The sequence below is a fragment of the Lates calcarifer genome, linkage group LG17, assembly GCF_001640805.2.
Source record: "Lates calcarifer isolate ASB-BC8 linkage group LG17, TLL_Latcal_v3, whole genome shotgun sequence".
Classification (NCBI taxonomy): Eukaryota; Metazoa; Chordata; class Actinopteri; family Centropomidae; genus Lates; species Lates calcarifer.
Genome location: NC_066849.1, coordinates 15129790 through 15148456, shown reverse-complemented (window position 1 = coordinate 15148456; position 18667 = coordinate 15129790). Strand labels below are relative to the sequence as shown.

The 18667-nt window shown below is 39.9% G+C and overlaps 1 protein-coding gene across 1 annotated transcript; it reads right to left on the bottom strand.

Moving 5' to 3' along the window:
• Positions 1 to 9328: 9328 nt before the first annotated feature.
• Positions 9329 to 16847, bottom strand: ptger3 (prostaglandin E receptor 3 (subtype EP3)). Its single transcript, XM_018673133.2, has 2 exons — positions 15915 to 16847; positions 9329 to 15016 (listed from the first exon to the last, which is right to left on the bottom strand). Exons 1-2 carry the CDS (start codon positions 16767 to 16769, stop codon positions 14738 to 14740), a joined length of 1134 nt encoding a protein of 377 aa, XP_018528649.1. The 5' UTR covers positions 16770 to 16847; the 3' UTR covers positions 9329 to 14737.
• Positions 16848 to 18667: the final 1820 nt, after the last annotated feature.

Genomic DNA, 18667 nt, shown 5'->3' with positions numbered 1-18667 from the left:
GAAGCTCCCATGGGAAAACAAAGAGCAGTGTTGCTTCTATTCAGGCTCAGCAGAGAGATTTTTCTTCTGGTGAGACTGTATTAGTAACATTGGAAAACCCATTACATCTGGAAGAAAACTCAATTATACTGTAGATGCAGGGTGGTCGATATATTATGTAAAGCAAACAGAACTGTTGTTACTGAGGAGAAAAAAAACCCCAAGTCAATACGCCATCTCAAAAATGAACAAACCACAAACCATCAATCAGCTGCTCTGTGATCGGACTACTTAATTTTGCCTCAATCTAAACATACAGCAGGTTTCTGGTGTATTAACACGTCATCAGAATCCCGTCCATCAAGACTGATGTTTTTTCAAAGAATATTTAACCACAGCCTAAGTAATGTATTGATCTGTGGTAACTCGTTTTGGTCACACGCAACAGCTGATGGCCAGATTTACATTAAATCTGACATGGTCTCAAATTAAATATACTAAAGAACAACTGAATTTTTCTCTACAGCTGCCGTCAGTTTACAATGTCCATTAGCACACAATGAAATAAAAAAAATATATATAACAGACAGACATGTAATTTTTTTAGATGATCATTAACTGCGCTGAAGAAATCTCATAAATTTGATATAGAGATCGCTGTGATTAATAATAATTAATCACACTTTCAAGGGACATAAAGTCTTGATTTTAATGAACTGATTTTTTTTAACCACTCACCACATTTTAGCCCCACTATCTGTTAAGTTCTTAGAAATGTAAAACTGCCACAACATTGTGTGTATTATCTACTACATTTGTATTGTGGATTGTAATTTCATGTCATTCGGTCATGCTTGTGCATGATAATTATTACAGAGGCAGTGTGGTTAGTTTGGTGTAGTAAAAAAAAAAAAAGAAGAGAGGATGCAAAGGCAGAAAGCTCATCTATGAGGGTGCAAAGTGTCCACACTTTAAGATTTCACGTTTATATATGATTGTCCACTGCAACAGAATGACATTTAGACACTTAATTTATGTTTAGATTATATAGAAACAATGCACATAGCATTAAGATACATGACTTACTCTTCATCTTACACTCATCTCTACCTTTTTAACATAAAATTAGCACGGATCAGTAGAGCACTATAAGGAACCACACAACACTCACTAACTCATAAGGCCCACATCTAAAAGTTTACAATAAACACAATACATAATTTATCTGACACTCATCACTAATATATGGGATATCAAAATCCCATATATCCCATACCCATGAATTCACTGTTAAGATATGTTTAAAAGCAATAGCCCATTTTACAGCACAAGTTGAAACAACCACCAGGCCTCCGTACAGGGCACACACACAGCCAAGCAGGACACCAACAACTTACGAAGCGAAACCGGGTCAAACTGATACACCCCAAGCAATATAATGAACGTCAGCACCACAACAATGTAACCACAACTGCAGAGCATATACATGACAGAAAAAGGCATAGAGTCGTTATATCGCGAGGGAAGCCACGGAGAGAGCAGAGGAAGTGGTGGATGTTAAACTCACCTGCCATATTTGAAGACGTCGCCTGGTGTTCACTCACCTCAAACCACGCCGAAGATATTTTGGTTGTGTCCAAATCTCCTCTGTCCACGTCCTCTTCTCCTCCTGTTCCTGTAACCAGGCTCAAGTCCAGGCACTTTTAATTCTCGCGCAGCCATTTTGTGCAGTTGTAGGTTTTTCACCCAGAGTTCAGTTAAATCCTCCATCTGTCGCTAGTTAACGACTAACTAGCTAACAGGTAAACACAACCATGGAATCTGTTTTCATTAAAACACTGGAAACATCTTGCTACATGTCTCTCGTTTCATTTAAATAACGCTGCTGTTAACATTGTATTGGTGTCACGGTGCAGTGGCTTTTCCTCACTGTTTTCCCTGAGTCGTGGCCACTCACAGTTTTTCATGAAACCAATCAAGGTGTACTAAACCTCACCTGTCCTCCACTACAAAGAAGCATTTAGGCAACTTCACACTGATAACCAGAGGGGCGCTGTTTCACTCCCAGTGATACGAATGAATTTCTGCCAGTAGTAGTTCACTCCCTGCCAGTTATATCGTTATTAAGAAAAATAGTAGAGATGGTATAGTTAGATTTTGTTTTATTTTATTTATTCATCGCCTTTTTCTTCAGTTTCTGTTATGTGGTACGCAGCTTTCATACTGTCACTGTCCCGCACTGGCCTCCTCTCACAGACAGACAGTAACTGCAGGTATTGTTTTATCTCAGTGCTACTGTGTTTTTCTCTTCTCTCCTTCGTATTTCCCCTCCTTTTACGCCCTCATCTTTTTCTTTTCATAAAAAAAAAAAAAAAAAAAAAAAAATCACATTTAAATGAATGAATTTGATTTCTTTCATTCTGTGTAACTTCATGGTTTAACTTCATTTCAGAGGGTAATTTCAGCACATTACTTTGTAGATTAATATTTTATATAGTAAATTATAAAATTGGTTTATGAAATCTGATGCCTTGTTAATGATGACACTACCCAGCAATATTGAAGTATTTAACATGAGTTAGACACTACTAATACTTTCACATCACAGTAATCAAATAACTAACATTGCTACTTTCACTTATGTAAGAGATCTGGGTACTTCCACTGCCACTGCTGTCAACATAAGCACTGAGAAAACACTTTTGTATTGGTATATATTAAAGAACCAAGGCACTGTATTAGTCTGACCAACAAACTCATTTCACTATAATTTGGTATTTCTCAAAATGAGTACCCTAGGAAAAACCCAGAACTAATTCCACCCAGTTTCTGTGGGAATTGCCATTTTAAAGAACCAATATGTTTGTAATTTTTTGCATCATTTCATTTTTATCCTTGTTCTGTGGTAAGAAAATGTGGAAACTTGGCAGCAGGGCAGCAAACAGTGAGGACGCAGGGCAGAGTGCCATTATCAAGATATATGTGCATGGGTCCAGCCCGTTAGTGCTCAGGCAGCGCCAAGCAGACTGAAGGATACAGGCGTTCATCACGTCGTTTCTACAACCATTCTACAAGGCACATCACAGCATCCAGCCACATGGAAAAACAACAGAATCTTATGACTTTTTGGGGGGAGCCAATTTAAACATCCAGCAGGATGAAAAAGAGAGGACGTGTTGAATGCTTTTGTTGTGGGAGCAGAGCTGTTGGGCCCAAGACGGCAAAACAAATAGTTGAAGCTGAGATGTACCACTGAGTGATATTTGTCTTACCATTGTATTACTGTCTTTATTAGAGTGTTGCCCTGGAGCATGTGGCTATGGTGCAATTCACTCATGATTAGTCCATTGTGTTTCTTTCTTTTATTGCATTTGTGTATAATAGTCACCAGGGAGCTATTTCCAAAATGTTTTACAATGTTTCCATTCTTTTTGTTACTGAATTTTAATAAGGTTTCCCTCATGTGCAAACAGCACTGTGTGTTTTCTGGGCTGAACTTTTACAGGCCCTTGAACACGTTGCACTCATTTCATCTGATATTCGTTCAAGAACTGCTCCATCATGAAAATGCAAATGTAGTTCAACAAGGGCTATTGACCAAAAACAGTGTTTAATCCATGCATCAGTCAAGGAGTAGTGACTGATTATTAAGGGTTTGGTCATTAATATACAGTAGGTGTGTAGTCAGCCACACGAGACAGTGAACCACACTCATGCTTAGATAGTACCTAATGTGTCAGTTGACCACTTTGGTCTAAACTGAAATATGAGTTGGATTGCTTTGAAGTTCTGTGCAGACGTTCATGGTGCCCAGGGGATGAACTCTACTAACTTTGGTGACTTTTCATGCACCAGTAGCACCGCCAATGGGCCGAAAATCCTCTTATCCTGTTAAATATTACAACTTTGATCAGCAGAATTGTACAAATTAGGTGCAGACACACATGTCTCTCAGAGGATTAATCCTAATAGTTTAAGTAATCCCCTGACCACCACAAGGTTGGCATGTCTGGTTCTAAGTAAAATGTCTCAACAACTATTGGATAAATCCTAGCTGTTCCATTATACAGTAGCTCAGTTGTCAGTAGTAAAGCCTGTTTGTACTTGGCACATGGAAGTGTATAAATGTGCAGCAGGAGATGCTAAAATAAACATGTGCTTTGATAAATGTTAAGAAATAAATGTTTAAAACATCAATTTTGTGCCAAATTACATAAACTCTCATATCAGCTGACGCAGTAGATTCTTTATTTGATGTTAAATGTCAGATTAAAAGTTCCATGATCTAACAACAATGGCAATTTTACTTTGCCAGGAGGAGTAACCAACATCAACAAGAAACAACGTCACCATAGCAACAGATCAGCGCGTTTGGATTCAGTGTCTACCTGTTCTGTTTCCTGAAAGCAGCAGAGTGAGAGTGTTTACTTTGCACTAATTCTATTAGATACAGCGCTGACAAATAATACTGAGAAGGTGAACAAAATCCCATCTGAGTCATGTCTTCGTTCCAGGTTTGTTTGTTGTCGCTGTTATCTCGATGTTAAATGACACAAGGTCATAAAATGCTTTATAGACAAGCTAATAAAAAAGACAAACAGAGCCTTTTAAGCATAACCTTGCAGGGTGCCCTCTTATGACTCCCAATGAACACACACACGTGCAGAGGGTACTGTTAATGTTGCCCTCCTAAGCACTGAACAAAATGAATGAATAATAAATTTATTATTACAGTTTTAGTGGCTTTTTCATTCAAAATAAACTGCCTTAACAACAATAACTTCTTTTTCATTATCGATTCTCTAATTTACAGACACTGACATTTTATGTTGTTTATTTATACAGTACAGGGATTTTATTGCAGCCGTGAGAATGGGCACAAAAAGGTACACAATACTCTGTTTAATCAGTCAAAGCATCGGTGTGCCAAATTATTAGTGGTTATGGCTTTGATGAAGTTTCTCCATTGCATCATGCAATCAGTGTATCATGCCGTTTGTTTTTCCACACAAATCTTTAGAGCATATCAGGGTGTCTAGCCACCTGGCAAAAACAATCTGCTCTTTCTGCAGCGTACTGGATTTTTAATTATTCTTTCTCAATTTGCTGCTGGAGTGTACGAAAGAGGACTAAAGTCTGCTACTATGGAATCAATGTCTTCCTGAGGCTGAAACCACAGATATTGAAGCTCATCATTGGGGATTTTATTTCTACATACGTGGATTGTATAAGATATTAGAAATATTGACATGTTGTTTGTAGGTGGTACACATTTAATAAAAGCTTTCTAATGAAGTTTGTTATAACTAAGATCACCTCTCTCACTAATTCAATCACCTGCACCTCACTAATCTAACCACCTGTACCTCATTAATTCAATCACATGTGCAATCCTGTATCGTTGTGTCTAAAATGTTTCTCTCTTAGTTGTCTCTGTCCTCACGAAAAAAAAAAACCTTGTTCTTCTCCTTTCCTTTCTCATTAGGGTTGCCTCACAGCAAGGAGGTCCTGGTCTAAACCCTTGCCATCCCACAAAACACAAGGGGGATGAGACAACTGCAAGCTCATTGAGACATGCCCCCACCATGAGTCTCAACCCCTGGAGTGCTCCAGCTACGCCATAACTCTGACCAGCCTCCATTCATACCTCCTCTTGAACCCCACCAATCCTTCCCGAAACCTCTGGATGTTCCAAATAAAATTACTTTTATATTGTAGAAATGATGGGGTCTTGTTGGTGAAATGGTTGAGAAATTGATTCACAGAATCAGTCTGCTTTCTGAGAAGAAGTGAGTGTATTTACATGGTCAGAATGAACTGCATATTATTGTATAAACTGTATATTCATCAAGAAGTATGGAGATACAGGCTGACTGATAAATGAAAGAACTATTGATCATAGATGAGTGTATTTGCAGGAATCACTAAGAAGGTATGGGGATGGATTTACGGCTTCATTAGTTTGTGTTTGGACAGCAGGGAGCAACAGTGACAGACTGCAGACTTTAAACTGATAGGGGTCTCGAGAAGACTGACCACAATTCTCCCTGTGTTAATAAAAAACATAAATCATGTGAACAAATGAGAGGAAACACAATGTGGCAATGAAGCAGTGAATATTAATGAGGTGGTCTATACATCAAAGCGCAACAGTGTTGAGGTCATTTAAATTTGCTGAAATGATCTATAGCAACCTGTGGATACTGTTGTGCATATGTTCAATATCACTGGAAATCACATCTCTGTTCTCTTGATGAGGGGTAAACAGGCTTTACATTATTTCCCATTTCATCCTGATTGTTATTCAGTAAGAGCATCACAGTGGCTACAACAAACATCTGTGTACGCACCAACATCATATACCAACTGCTATGACTGAGGCCATAATAGATTCATCGCCTGAGGACACACAGCCGAACCTTTTCCACTGCAGTCTGAGTGATTGTGAGACAAGGACGCTGCCGTACCCTCTCTGCAGCCAGCAGGCGACCTCTTGACTCATCCTGGTTGTTTACCTGACCTGAAGTTGCTTAGTCCTCCTACAGAGCACAGCGGCATTGTCTTGCCTTATTCCCTCAGCACACAGTCTGCGAACAAAGACCTCGTCAATGCATTCAGAGCATACATTAAAAGCATAAGCAAGGTTAAGTAGGAGAATTCATCATCAGCCTGATTAATCTGGTTAAAGTCATGCCTCTGCTCCTCCGTGAGAGGCCTCGGAAGAGCAATTATGTCATTTAGAGTAAACAGACATTTATCTCCCTCAGTATAATGGTCTGTGGGAGGAGAGCATTAAGAAACAATAGCAGTAGTAGTTTACCAAAATCCTTCAAGATCACAGCCCAGACAATGAAAACAGTAAGTGAGAAATCTGATGCTTCCGCATATATTTCCATTCAACCAACTGCCCTCTTGGTGAAGATAAAAATGGTAAACATGATTCAGTTGTGTTAGACTGAAATCAACTGAACCAACAAAACATGAGACTTAATAATCATTCAGTCATTGGAACAACGCTACCTTGCCATTCAGATGTTTTGCCTCTAAATTTGGAGAAATTAGATTTGGGTAAATGATTATGTCCTGGACATTTCTCATTATCATTACTGCAAGACACTTGCTTCACCAAAAACAAGAGTAGACCACAATCGTGGTTTTCATGTTGCAATATGCATTTTTTGTTCTTATTTCCAACCTACTAAGTTTTATATCTATAATTCATCTTAAGACCACTGTGGGACAGTACTGTGTATTGTGATGCAGAAGTGGTTTTCTCTTTGCTTTCCTCATAAAAATATACATCCTCAGTCTATTGAGCTTAACAGTGATGAATAATGGGACGATAAAGCTTTTAATGGGCCCACTTGAATTTATCAGAGGCAGACAGTGCCCTTACTCAGCAATAAATTGACTCCATGGTGTGCAGAGCCCAGAGACTGAGCGAGGTGATTTGCACAATTCATGACTAATTGAATTAAAGCCCCAAAATCAGTCACAGATGTCATCTATAAAGCAATGGAAAGCTCTTATACTGTTTTATTTATGGAGGATATATTGAACAAGCGCTCCAGGGATTTTTTTCTCCATCTTTAAATCTTTGTCAGGTAAGTTCACACTGAGACACAGTTTAGTACTGTTTGCTACTGAGCAAATGAAACATCTGAACACTCAAGGGTCACCAGACTCTCTCCTCCTACAACTGGAGGGGAGTCAAGGTTACTGAGAGTAAAATACAGTTAGAGCTTCTTTTCATCCTAATTAGTGCTTTTGACATTTAAGAGGCTGCATTATCTGAATACTATCATATACTTTATAAATTGGTACCAGTTACACATACATCACTTTTCACTTTTAAAGATCACCATACCACTGACAAAATGCTAAGGTGTAAAAGGCCAAAAAATCCAACGTTAGGCAAGAAGGTATTGTACACTTCAGTCCAATGTGAGTGTTTAAAGGATAACTGTGTTTTTTTTTTTTTTTTTAAACTTGGCTTGTTTTCTCAAGTTTTGGAGGGGTAATGATTGACAGGGACAAAAATCTTTGGAATTAGTGCAGTATTGAAGAGTATACAGCATCAAAGCATGTCCACTAAAGTGCTTGTTTTTGACACTAACTGGCTCTGACTGTGCCTGACAATATTAAGGATAGCATTCCTACAGAGATAGACATTTTAATCATAGAGTAAGCAGAAACTTTGTTATATATTTGCACCAGACTCCACTGACAAAAACAATAATTTTTCCAAGCAGAACATGGGAATTGCTGGAATACCACTGCCTTGATTGGTTAGTGACTTTCAGTGGTGGAGGAAGCATTCAGATCCTTTACATAAATAAAAGGTACCACACAATAACTAAAACTAACTATGCAAATGGTATTCCAGTAACTCTTGTCTTCTGTAATTTTCTTTTTGTCAGTGGAATCTGGTAGTGATACATAGCAATGTTTCTGACTGAGCAAAAAGGAACTTAAACAAAAAGGATCTTACTTTATTATCTGTTAGGGGTTTGTTTGATTCTGGACCCAAAAGCAAAAGCAGGTGAGACTGGAGAGTGGGAGTATGATAGGACAGCTGGCAACACTGGCATGGAAGACACACATAGCAGCACAAGAGACACCAGGTTAGGTTGGGGCACAGGTGAGACACAAGAAATAAGTGACAAGCGACTGGAGAGCTGGGGTTCTTATATTGCAGGGGTTGATTAGTGATGGTGAACAGGTGTACTCATCAGTCAGGAGAGCAGAGTGCAGAGCCACACCTCCAAGAGACAAACACACACACACAAGGAAAACCTGGAGACACTGGTGAAACTTACTCTTTAATAAAATGGTCTGTCTCTGCAGGAATCCTCTCCATAATGTTGTCAGACATTTATAATAAAAATCTGAACTTGTAGCAGAAAAAAGCACTTCAATGGACTTACTTTGATGTGGACAAGAGCCCACTGGATTACACTATAGCAGCTGTTCAGCGTTTTTTCTCAGTACAACTCCATTCCTAAGATTTTTGTCCCCATCAATGATTTACACCCAGAAACATGGGGAAATAAATCCCAGGTTCAAAAATACTGGCATTATCTTTAATGATAAAGTCCTCAAAGAACTCAATGATCAAGAACATATTTAGATAAATCCAATAATGCAAAAAGGGTTAAGAGTGCAGCAGATACTAGTATTAGATGCATTTTTCAGTATTCCAGTCTTTGAAATTACCTACAGTTTATCTTACTCCCCACAAAACCATGAATGATCATTTTGTTGTTTTTTGAGGAAAGTAACAATGAAATCATTTGGCTTTAAGCGTATGCATCACTCAGTGTGTGAAATGATTTATCTCAACAGTGTATATGGTATCACATTGTTCCATTTATTTGCCCATGGGAAAGATATTGCACAAGGTCAACAAACAATAGGAGTGTACACATGCTTTGCAGTGGCTAGCAGCATTTAACAACATTCACAGTGTTGAAACCATTCACCAGTGAACAACAATCCCATCATTCTCAGTTAAATTATTGTTCTCTTATGTCAAGAATGTCATATGTCAGTACAGGAAACAAGGCATTAAATCATGATGTACTGTCATGTCATGTACATGCCACACTCAGCATAATAAATGTTTGTTTTTGAAGATGTTTCTGATTCTTTTTCAGTTTTCAAATTTTTTTTACACATAAGGGAATTTTGAAAACAAAAATTAAAGCCATTATTATTATTATTTTAATACTTTTATTTGCCTTTATTTTCACAGTTCAGAGAGGAGTGTGAGAAAATGGAGGGAAGCATGCAAGAAATGTCCCTCATCATACTCAACAAACTGGAAACTGTGGTTTAGTGGTATGAGTTTTAGACCTCTGTGCACCCACACATCCCCATTTCTCAGTATTTTATAAATATATTGCTTGATTTAGCCTCACCAGAGTCCACTCAGAAACACACTATTCATAAATCCATTGTACACCCCACTTACATCAGTCATTAATTAGAATGACAGTGAAGATTTCATTAAAAACATGCTTCAGCATCCACAAAAGCCCAACGCAAAAAAATATGTTCATATCCTTTAATAGAATAGCAATATTACACCATCACATAAGCCGAGAACACTGCAACAAAATGAATCAAAAGTGCATTGCATGTTGAACTGACACAAGTCAAGTAGAGGACAAAGACATTAAATACCAAAAGGACACTTTGAACAGTAGGTAGCTATTTCTTTTTTTCATCACAGCGACATGTTACGTAATTCTATCTATGACAGATATATCAAAATATCTGAAGGAAAACAATACAAAAGGGTTGCAAATTTTTTACAGCATTCCTCACCTGAATACAGAAGAACAGACGAAGAGAGAAACAGTAACTGAGTGAAAGCGTGTAGATAGCCCTCATCTGAGAATCGTGTCTCAGAGTTCAGAGTTTTGGAGAGACTTCAGTCAGAATGCACACAGTTCTTGTTTAACATTCAGAAGCAGAGGCATAATGTGAAGAAAAGATAAGAAGATGGACATCTGATAGACATCCAGTATTTATTTACATTCTTCAGCTGAGCTGTGGCTGTTGGGCCAAACCTGTTTCCATTGTACTGAATGTACATGTGACATCGTCACATGCCCTTTAAACATACTTGAGAAAGACTTTGCTTGTTGCACCTGACTGTACCTACCTGTTGCTACCTCCCTTTTTCACAATGATCACACTTAATGTCTAACTTTTTATTTGTCCCTTTATTAAGTGTAAATCTAGAAACAACTTTTGAAACAAAGCTCATGACGAGTTTCCCAACACTGAAGTTGTGCAAGCAAACTCTGCTGAGTGGCAGCTCCAAACTGGCAGCAAACGATCATTGTGTACCTTATCAGTGAACTACTCGCTTGTCCAGTCTGTGATTTCATGATACCATAGAGATTTAAGAAACTAAAAAGATTTCATCCAGTCATCCTGTTCTTTCTAGAAAGGACACCTGATCATTGCTGTGGCAAAAGTGTGACAATCTTTCATTTGAAGAATGTGACTGTATCTGTCACCATATTTTCATTACAAAACAAAAACCAGTGAAAGTTTAAAGGGTCAGGTGAAATTAAATACTTTTTTGTATTTCTACCCCACTTTAGGATGATGGAACAAAAGATGATTGTAATTATTATTATGGCACAATATATCTTTGAAGGGGTCATAAATTAAATTATCACAGGAGTATCAAATGTCAGACTGTAGAATTTCAAATTCAAATAAACATTTGAGTAACCAATTTTTTCAGCAATTGGAAAATATGTGTTAAAAAAAGTGAGCACAAATGCAAAACACCAAACGATCAAACATCTTTTCAGGAATGATCACATCTCCTCTTGTTTCAAAATCTCAAGACATCAAGTGACTCCCTGGCTCATGAGACAATCAGTAAATCACTTCCATGCATTAGTGACTTGAGTGAGTGAGATGGAGCCAGCTGGCAACACCAGATTCTCCGGGCCTCATAAAGCCTTTTTCAAATCATTATGTAATTGGACCCTCCCCTCGGCACTGCTGCAGGGCTCTTGTGTGTAATTGCCTGTTGAAATGGCCTGTTCCTTACACAAACGAAGAGCGTTTAGGTATGAGAGCAAACCAAACTTGACAGTCCTTACAGTCAAGGCTTGAATTAAAAGGAGCTCATATGTAATTTGGACATCAATATGCAACATGTTTGTAGCAGAAGGCAAAATTCACCTCTGAAAGACTTAATGAAGCCAGTAAACTGGAGTTTGAGGATATTTTCATCTCATATAACGGTGTCACACCCCTAAGTGTAATGAACATTCATATTTCATAAGAGTAAACTGTTCAGAGAATCACAGAAACTACTGCTCGGTGTATGCTTTGACTGGGTCCATTATGGAGAGTGGAAGTGTAACATGTTATCTACTTAAAATAAATGAATTATTATTCTTCCTTTTCCATTTCCTTTCCACTTTGGGGCTGGGGCAGTATATAATGACCCTGGAAAATTCACAACCACATATAGTGCCAAACCAGCTTTAAGGGGTTATTCCCTTGTGTAATTATTTTTCCTCTACAGAAGAGCAGGAAGCCTCAGACTCTCCAGGAGAGAGAGCTGAGATAATTACATGACGCAGATTCAAGTGGAAGCTGATTGAGTCGATCGTAAAACCCGACACACCCTACAGCAACTTGTGCATAAATGTAGTCATTGTTTTAAATGCAAGAATTAAAGCCCAGATGTTGCTGTTGAATTGTATATTAACTACTGCACAGCAAGAGCATATGCCTGGGAATAAATGCTCCTAATGCAGTGGCACAAACTCAATTAGTGGAGCATTCATTAAAATGAACACTGCTCATGTCTGTGTGACGGTGCTTAGATGTTAATGACACTGATTACTTGTTGAGAAATACATTAGTACTTTCACGTCAACGAGAAAGGTACTTCGTCTAGACATCGCTGCATTCGTGGCTGGCAATGAACTCTAGAAAAATCATGAATAATGCCAAATAATTTGTTGCCCTGCAACACAAATATTTTGTTTCCTTGTGTGTTTGTTTTCACTCACCAACCAAGGTTAATCCTTTGAGTGGACTACTAAGGAGGACCAGCTTCACAATCAATACAGGATAAACTCTACTTTCTGTAGGCAGATAAACAGATACATGGAAATAGAAAATGCTCATCTTTCACACAGTTCTCGCAGATAACAACTTCGTATAGGGTCATTATCACCGAGCCTGTGTGTATTCTCACATCTGAAAGGTAAAGGCAGGAACAGGCAGCAGGCGAGGCAGCGTGTGCGTTAGTCTGATCTTGTTGGCTGCTGTGCTGAGAAGGCAGAACTGTTGGTTGGTGGTGAAAAGAGAAATTTGTCTCACAGCTTGAAGGTTACCATGACAGCAAATGTGTCCATACAGGACACACTGTAAGTGTGTCTTTATGAACACACTTACAGTATTTACAGAGATGGTGCTGTACAAGACAAAGTTCATATTTATACCACTGTAAAAGGAATGGATTACCATTTCCTTCCAACAGCACTCTCCACCAATTGCATTTAGTCCACTGGGAGCAAACCACCTCATTAAAAAGTACCTTGAGTTCATCTGAGACCTCTGAGAAATTGCACTGTGGGCATTCAAGGACATTAACATTTACTTCTATTTAGAGGTAGCATCGGGGCTATGACTACACAGTTTGGCAGATAAGAAGAAAACTGATATCTAAGGACACTTGCAAAATGTCCAAGGTGATCACCATCTTATTAAGAGCATGAAATGAATTAATAAGGATATTTTAAAACATGCTGCACCTGCAGCTACAACCCTGTGTACTGGCAGGTATTTTAATGTGACCACTTTACATTGATGAAAGCCTGAGGTTGTGAAGCCACAGCAGATTTTGTGTAGCAGCAAGCAGCTTCAAATGTGCCAAAAAAGCTTTTCAGGCAGTCTGGACATAGCTGCCAGTATTCCATTTCTTTTCTATCTTTTTTTTTTTTTTTTTTTTGCTAATCAGCCTCATATCCAAAAAACAACTCTCTCTACTTATACCAGTGTATCTGGTTATATAACATTGCACCAATTCTCATTTCTATATCCCAAAAGATTTGGCTAGTTGAGATTAGGTCCCTGTGTCGGTACACACTGTGTACTAACTGATAATTAATGCTTTTAATCCAATTAAATTGGCAGGGATTGCTCAATGGCACTTTGCAGCTACAGCCCTGTAACTACAGTACCAGCCTGTCACGTGCAGCCGCAAAATGTTACACATCACAAATCCACACTCCTTTCCCTCACGTGCCTTGGTGTCCATTACAGTGGCCATGAAATTTTTCTGAAAAGGAAATTACTGAGAAAACAATTTCACAACAATTTACCAGTACATTCATATTCAGGAGGGAAAGCGAGGGGGGCAAAAAGCTTCACATTTCATACTCCTGGCCGCTGGCCGAGGAACACCATGTACAGTGTATTATTGAATTTACAACAACTGATACCCAACAGGTACCAGCATTCAGCACAGAAATGACTTCACTATCACCACACACTAATAAACACACATTAATAAATACTCTTACAATCAACAATTGGCTCCAGTTTAAGATTTTCATTTTTCTTCTGAATGACCACCGATCCATTTCTACATTTCATGTAAGAAATGGGTGGAGCTATTTACAACCTCATGTAAGCTATTTACAGCCCCCCCACCCCCATCCATGCTTTTTTTTTTTTAATTTATGCACATTCACAAACAGTATTTGTCCTTTAATTAGCTTATGGCTTCAAGGTGTTGAAAACAATGACTTATATCAGAAACTAAAAAAAGAAAGCATGAGATGCAGCACTTCCATATAAGTCAGTTTAGAGTGAGCCATAGTCAATGCTTGGGGGCCTGGGAGATGTTGTTATTAAAACAGAAAAATAGCAATGAGAGAGTTCCTGGCAGCCACTCCGTAGCCAAATCTAAGAGGTGACACGGTCATGCATCCACATGCTGGTTGGGTGACTTTGAATGGAATGTGTTTAAAACAAAACAAATGCACCCAGAGCACCAGAGCTGGCTGGTTCTCATTAAAACTGTGACAGGGAGCAATCTCATCCCTCAGCGCACAATATCCTTCTGCGTAAAGGAATCCATTCATTTTTTTTCATTGCACATCCCAGACAATACTGCATCCATTTTCACATCCATCCAATCTGTCCCGGCTTCAAAGTTGCAAGATGACAATCCTCGTGTCAAAGGTCGATTTAGCTACTTTGTGGTTTATGAAGGTTGTTTCTCTCCTGGCACTTCTTGTGCCAGTGCCGTCTGAATCTCCTTGTGATCATCTGTGGAGCAGTTGGACACGGCGTTGGCCATGAGGCAGAACTTGCGGAGGAGGATCTCCCTGAGTAGCAGATAGACCCACGGGTCCAGGATCTGGTTGAGGGAGGCCAAGCGGATCGCCATCAGAAAGAAGTCACAGTCTAAATGGCCAGGGGTGTGGGTGGAACTGCACGCACTGGAGGACACCTGAGTGGAGATCATCCTCAGCATCAGCATCTGAAGAGAGAGGCAGGTGCGAGTTTCGCACCAAGAGAGACATGTCATGATTCTGAAACAAGACCTGAAGTATCTTAAATATTACACACACTGAAAGAATTGGGAGAAAATGTGCTATTTAGTGAAATGTCCAACATTTGGATTCTGTTACCTACACTCATATTGGCTGAGGAATTATCATTAAATATTTAATAAGACTAATCCCAAGACAATCCTAAGCAGCTACTGTATCAAACGACTAGGAGGAAAACCTACTGTTCACACTCTTAAGTGCTCACACCCTGCCATCACTGCTACCACACTGCTGTGGCTTCTATTAATATCCTTGGTGAAACTATTAAATAGGTCCATGCAACTGACAATGCATGACTTCATAGCACACTGAGCAGACCCCCCAAACAGGACCCAGCTAAGTGGATTGCTCCTTAATGGCAAATGGCAGCAGCAGCCTTTCAAAGGAAACACACAACAGCATTTATCTGACTAGTAGAAATTGTGGCTCATGCCAGGGAAAGGAGAAATAGATTTTTTTTTTTTTAAAGAAGAGTGTTTGTGATTGAATGTGTGATTGGGAAAACAGGAAAAGTGTGGTCATGGTTGCTTCCTTTCACTGCCCTGCCAACAGGAGATGAGGCATCTCCAGAGATACAAAGATCTGCAGCTGTTTGTGACAGACAGCTGACAATAAAACCAATTTAAGACTCCATATTCAATTGTGAATTATGTCAGTGGCTACTTTACCATATTAATACAGGGGCTTTTGCTACATTACATGGTGAAAGTAAATAATTTACATGACTACAAAATAGTTTGTTTTGTATGAAATACTCAGTTATAAATTAGTAGAAGAACTACTGGTTGTGTACTGTACGAAAAAGTATTGGCAGCAAAAACGTACCAGCAGAGGAGACCAGCATATGAGCAGGACGCACATAATCCCTAACAGTTGAATGACGGTCTCCGTGGTGAGTCTCTCCCATTGCCTTGAAGTCTGAGACGTGCCAGACTTTGTTTTACACCGGATAATCAAGCCCCGGATCGTCAATACGTTGCAGGAAAGAGTTAAAAGCAGAGACAAAATCCCAAGAACGGCGAAAGTGACAGCGAAAAACATATTTCCCTTTACTTCTCTGTCCCCTGTGCTGATAAAGCACCAGGTGCCCGGCCACTGCCGTGTGTATTTCCCGACTCCTGCGATGGGCAGCAACGCAAAGAGTAGCACAAGAAGCCATATGAAGGCCAAAGTCTTCTTTGTGACACTGGTCTTCATGTGATTGGAGTACCAGTGCGGGTTTGTTATCGCTATAGCCCTTTCGATCGCCATGGCACTGGCCAAGAAGAGCGGGCACAGGCCAAAAGTTGTCATGCACACGCCGAAGAAATGGCACAGTGCGCCCGACTGGTCAATGCGGTCCCAGTTCATACCCGCTCTGTAAACTGATATCACTATCGGACTCGTCACAAGCTGTCCAAACAGGTCGGTCAGCGCCAGCGATCCGATGCAAAGCAGGAACGACTTTTTCCTTTTGTTTTCCTTCTTTCTGTACGAGATGCACACCAGAATGAGGGCTAGCGAGTTGCCCACCATGCCAGTGATCATCATGGTTATAGGATAACCAACTGATACAGAGCTACAGCTGGAATTTTTGGTGACATTGTCCTCGCGCAACATCTTTGTGGAAACGTTGGAGTCCAGCATCTCTGCAGCGGTGGTTTGTATGACCTCTAGAGAATCACAACCGTCCGCAGTCATCCTCTCGGACAGGTGAAACTTATATACAGCGAAAAACCCATGTGTGTATCCAGCATCCTCTTACGCGTCTTACCGCTCCAACTGAATGCTTGTGCGTAAAGGCGCGTCAGGACCTTTACGCGCTGGAGGCGGGACTACTCAGAGGAAGCAAACAGCTGAGGCGCGCACGTGGTTTAAATATTTATAACAAATCACATGAAATCTTGAAGGATGTCTGCCTTACAATGATCTTAGTCAACCAACTTCCTATCGACAAATAGAGGCTAGCGCACTTCAAATAAAAAATATTCCAGACGCACCTGCTTCGGGCCAACGCTGGTTAAACTGCTGGAGATCAAGATATCTTGAAGTGAGGACAGAGGCGGACTCACCTGATGAGATAGGGGAATAAACAAACTTGGTCTGCTCTTTTTACGGGGGACAGTATTGTCCTTAGGCGTTTGAAAGTTTATACTAAACATAGATGTAAAAGTGGGATTTATTAAATAATTTGGCTTCCGTTAGGGGAAAATTCACATCTAAGGAGATTAAGTTATGTATCATTTCTCAGAATCAGAATCGGAATATCTCTATTGTCATTGTCCCATGTACAATGAAAATAAAAGTGCCATCCCATCGATGCATCATCCCTAAAATAGAATATAAATAAGTAAAATAAAAACAAGCACAAACACACACACACCACACACACACACACACACCATCCATTCTGTTCTTATTGCACCTCAGGTTATGTTTTTGGTTATTGCTGTTGGGTAAAAACTGTTCTTGAGTCTGTTTGTTCTTGTTTTAATTGATCTGTACCGTCTGCCTGACGACATCAGTTCAAACAGAGTGTGTCCAGGGAGAGAAGTGTCCTTTACGATGTTATGATGCTTTTTTTGAGACAGCAGGAATTGTGTAGATCTTCCAATGAGGGGAGAGGGCAGCAGACGATCTTCTGGGCCATGTTAATGACCCTCTGGAGCGCTTTCCTCTGAGCCACTGTACAGCTGATGTACCACACACATACACAGTATGTTAGGATGCTCTCTATGGAGCGCTGATAAAAGGACACCAGCAGTCTCTGGGTGATGTTATTTCTCCTGAGCACCCTCAGGAAGTGTAGTCTCTGTTGGGCCTTTTTCAGCAGCTCAGAGGTGTCCCCCAGGTCAGGTCCTCCTGCAGTCTATTATAAGCTCCTTGGTCTTTAAAGGAGGTTGCTCTCTCTGCACCACGCTGTCAGGTGCTTGACGATGGTGTTGCTGTGGGGGTCCAGTCGTATGTGTAAAAGGTGTAAAGCAGGGGGCTCAGCGCACAGCCATGTGGGGAGCCAGTACTAAGGCTGAGGGCCGAAGATGTATGATGGCCCACTCTAACCCTCTGGCTGTGACCAGACAGGAAACTGTTGATTCACATGCAAGTCCATCCATCAGTTTGTGGGGGAGGATGGTGTTGAACGCAGAGCTGTAGTCTATGAATAGCAGCCCCCTGCTGCTCCAGGTGGGACAGTGCAGCATGAAGGGCTGTGGCTACGGTGTCCTCTGTAGATCTATTTGCTCTATAAGCAAACTGGTGGGGGTCAAAACTTTGAGGGAGGAGTGATGTGACCCCTGACCAGTTTTTCAAAGCACCTCAGGTAGTCACTAAGGCTGGAAATGTGGGGTTTCCTGGCCAGGGGTTCTCACACAAACATCTTAGTTAATTAATATGAGGCATACGGTCAATAATGATTAGGTTTGCAAGTTTATCCTCATCCTTTGTGCATTCAATAAACTCTATTAATTAGGTTCATATTATGAGAAATGATCAGATTATAGAGATAGCCTATTATTTTAACTACCAACACACATACAATAGACTTTTACTTCTACCAGCAGTAAAACAATTAACTCATGTATTTACATTCTCCATTAACT

What these genes read in the sequence shown, in the direction of transcription:
- ptger3 (XM_018673133.2), bottom strand. Translation starts at nt 16,769, where the DNA reads ATGACTGCGGACGGTTGTGATTCTCTAGAGGTCATACAAACCACCGCT. An exon ending in TATGCTGGTCTCCTCTGCTG is followed by an intron (nt 15,017 to 15,914) that starts GTACGTTTTTGC and finishes CTCTCTCTTCAG; the next exon opens with ATGCTGATGCTGAGGATGAT.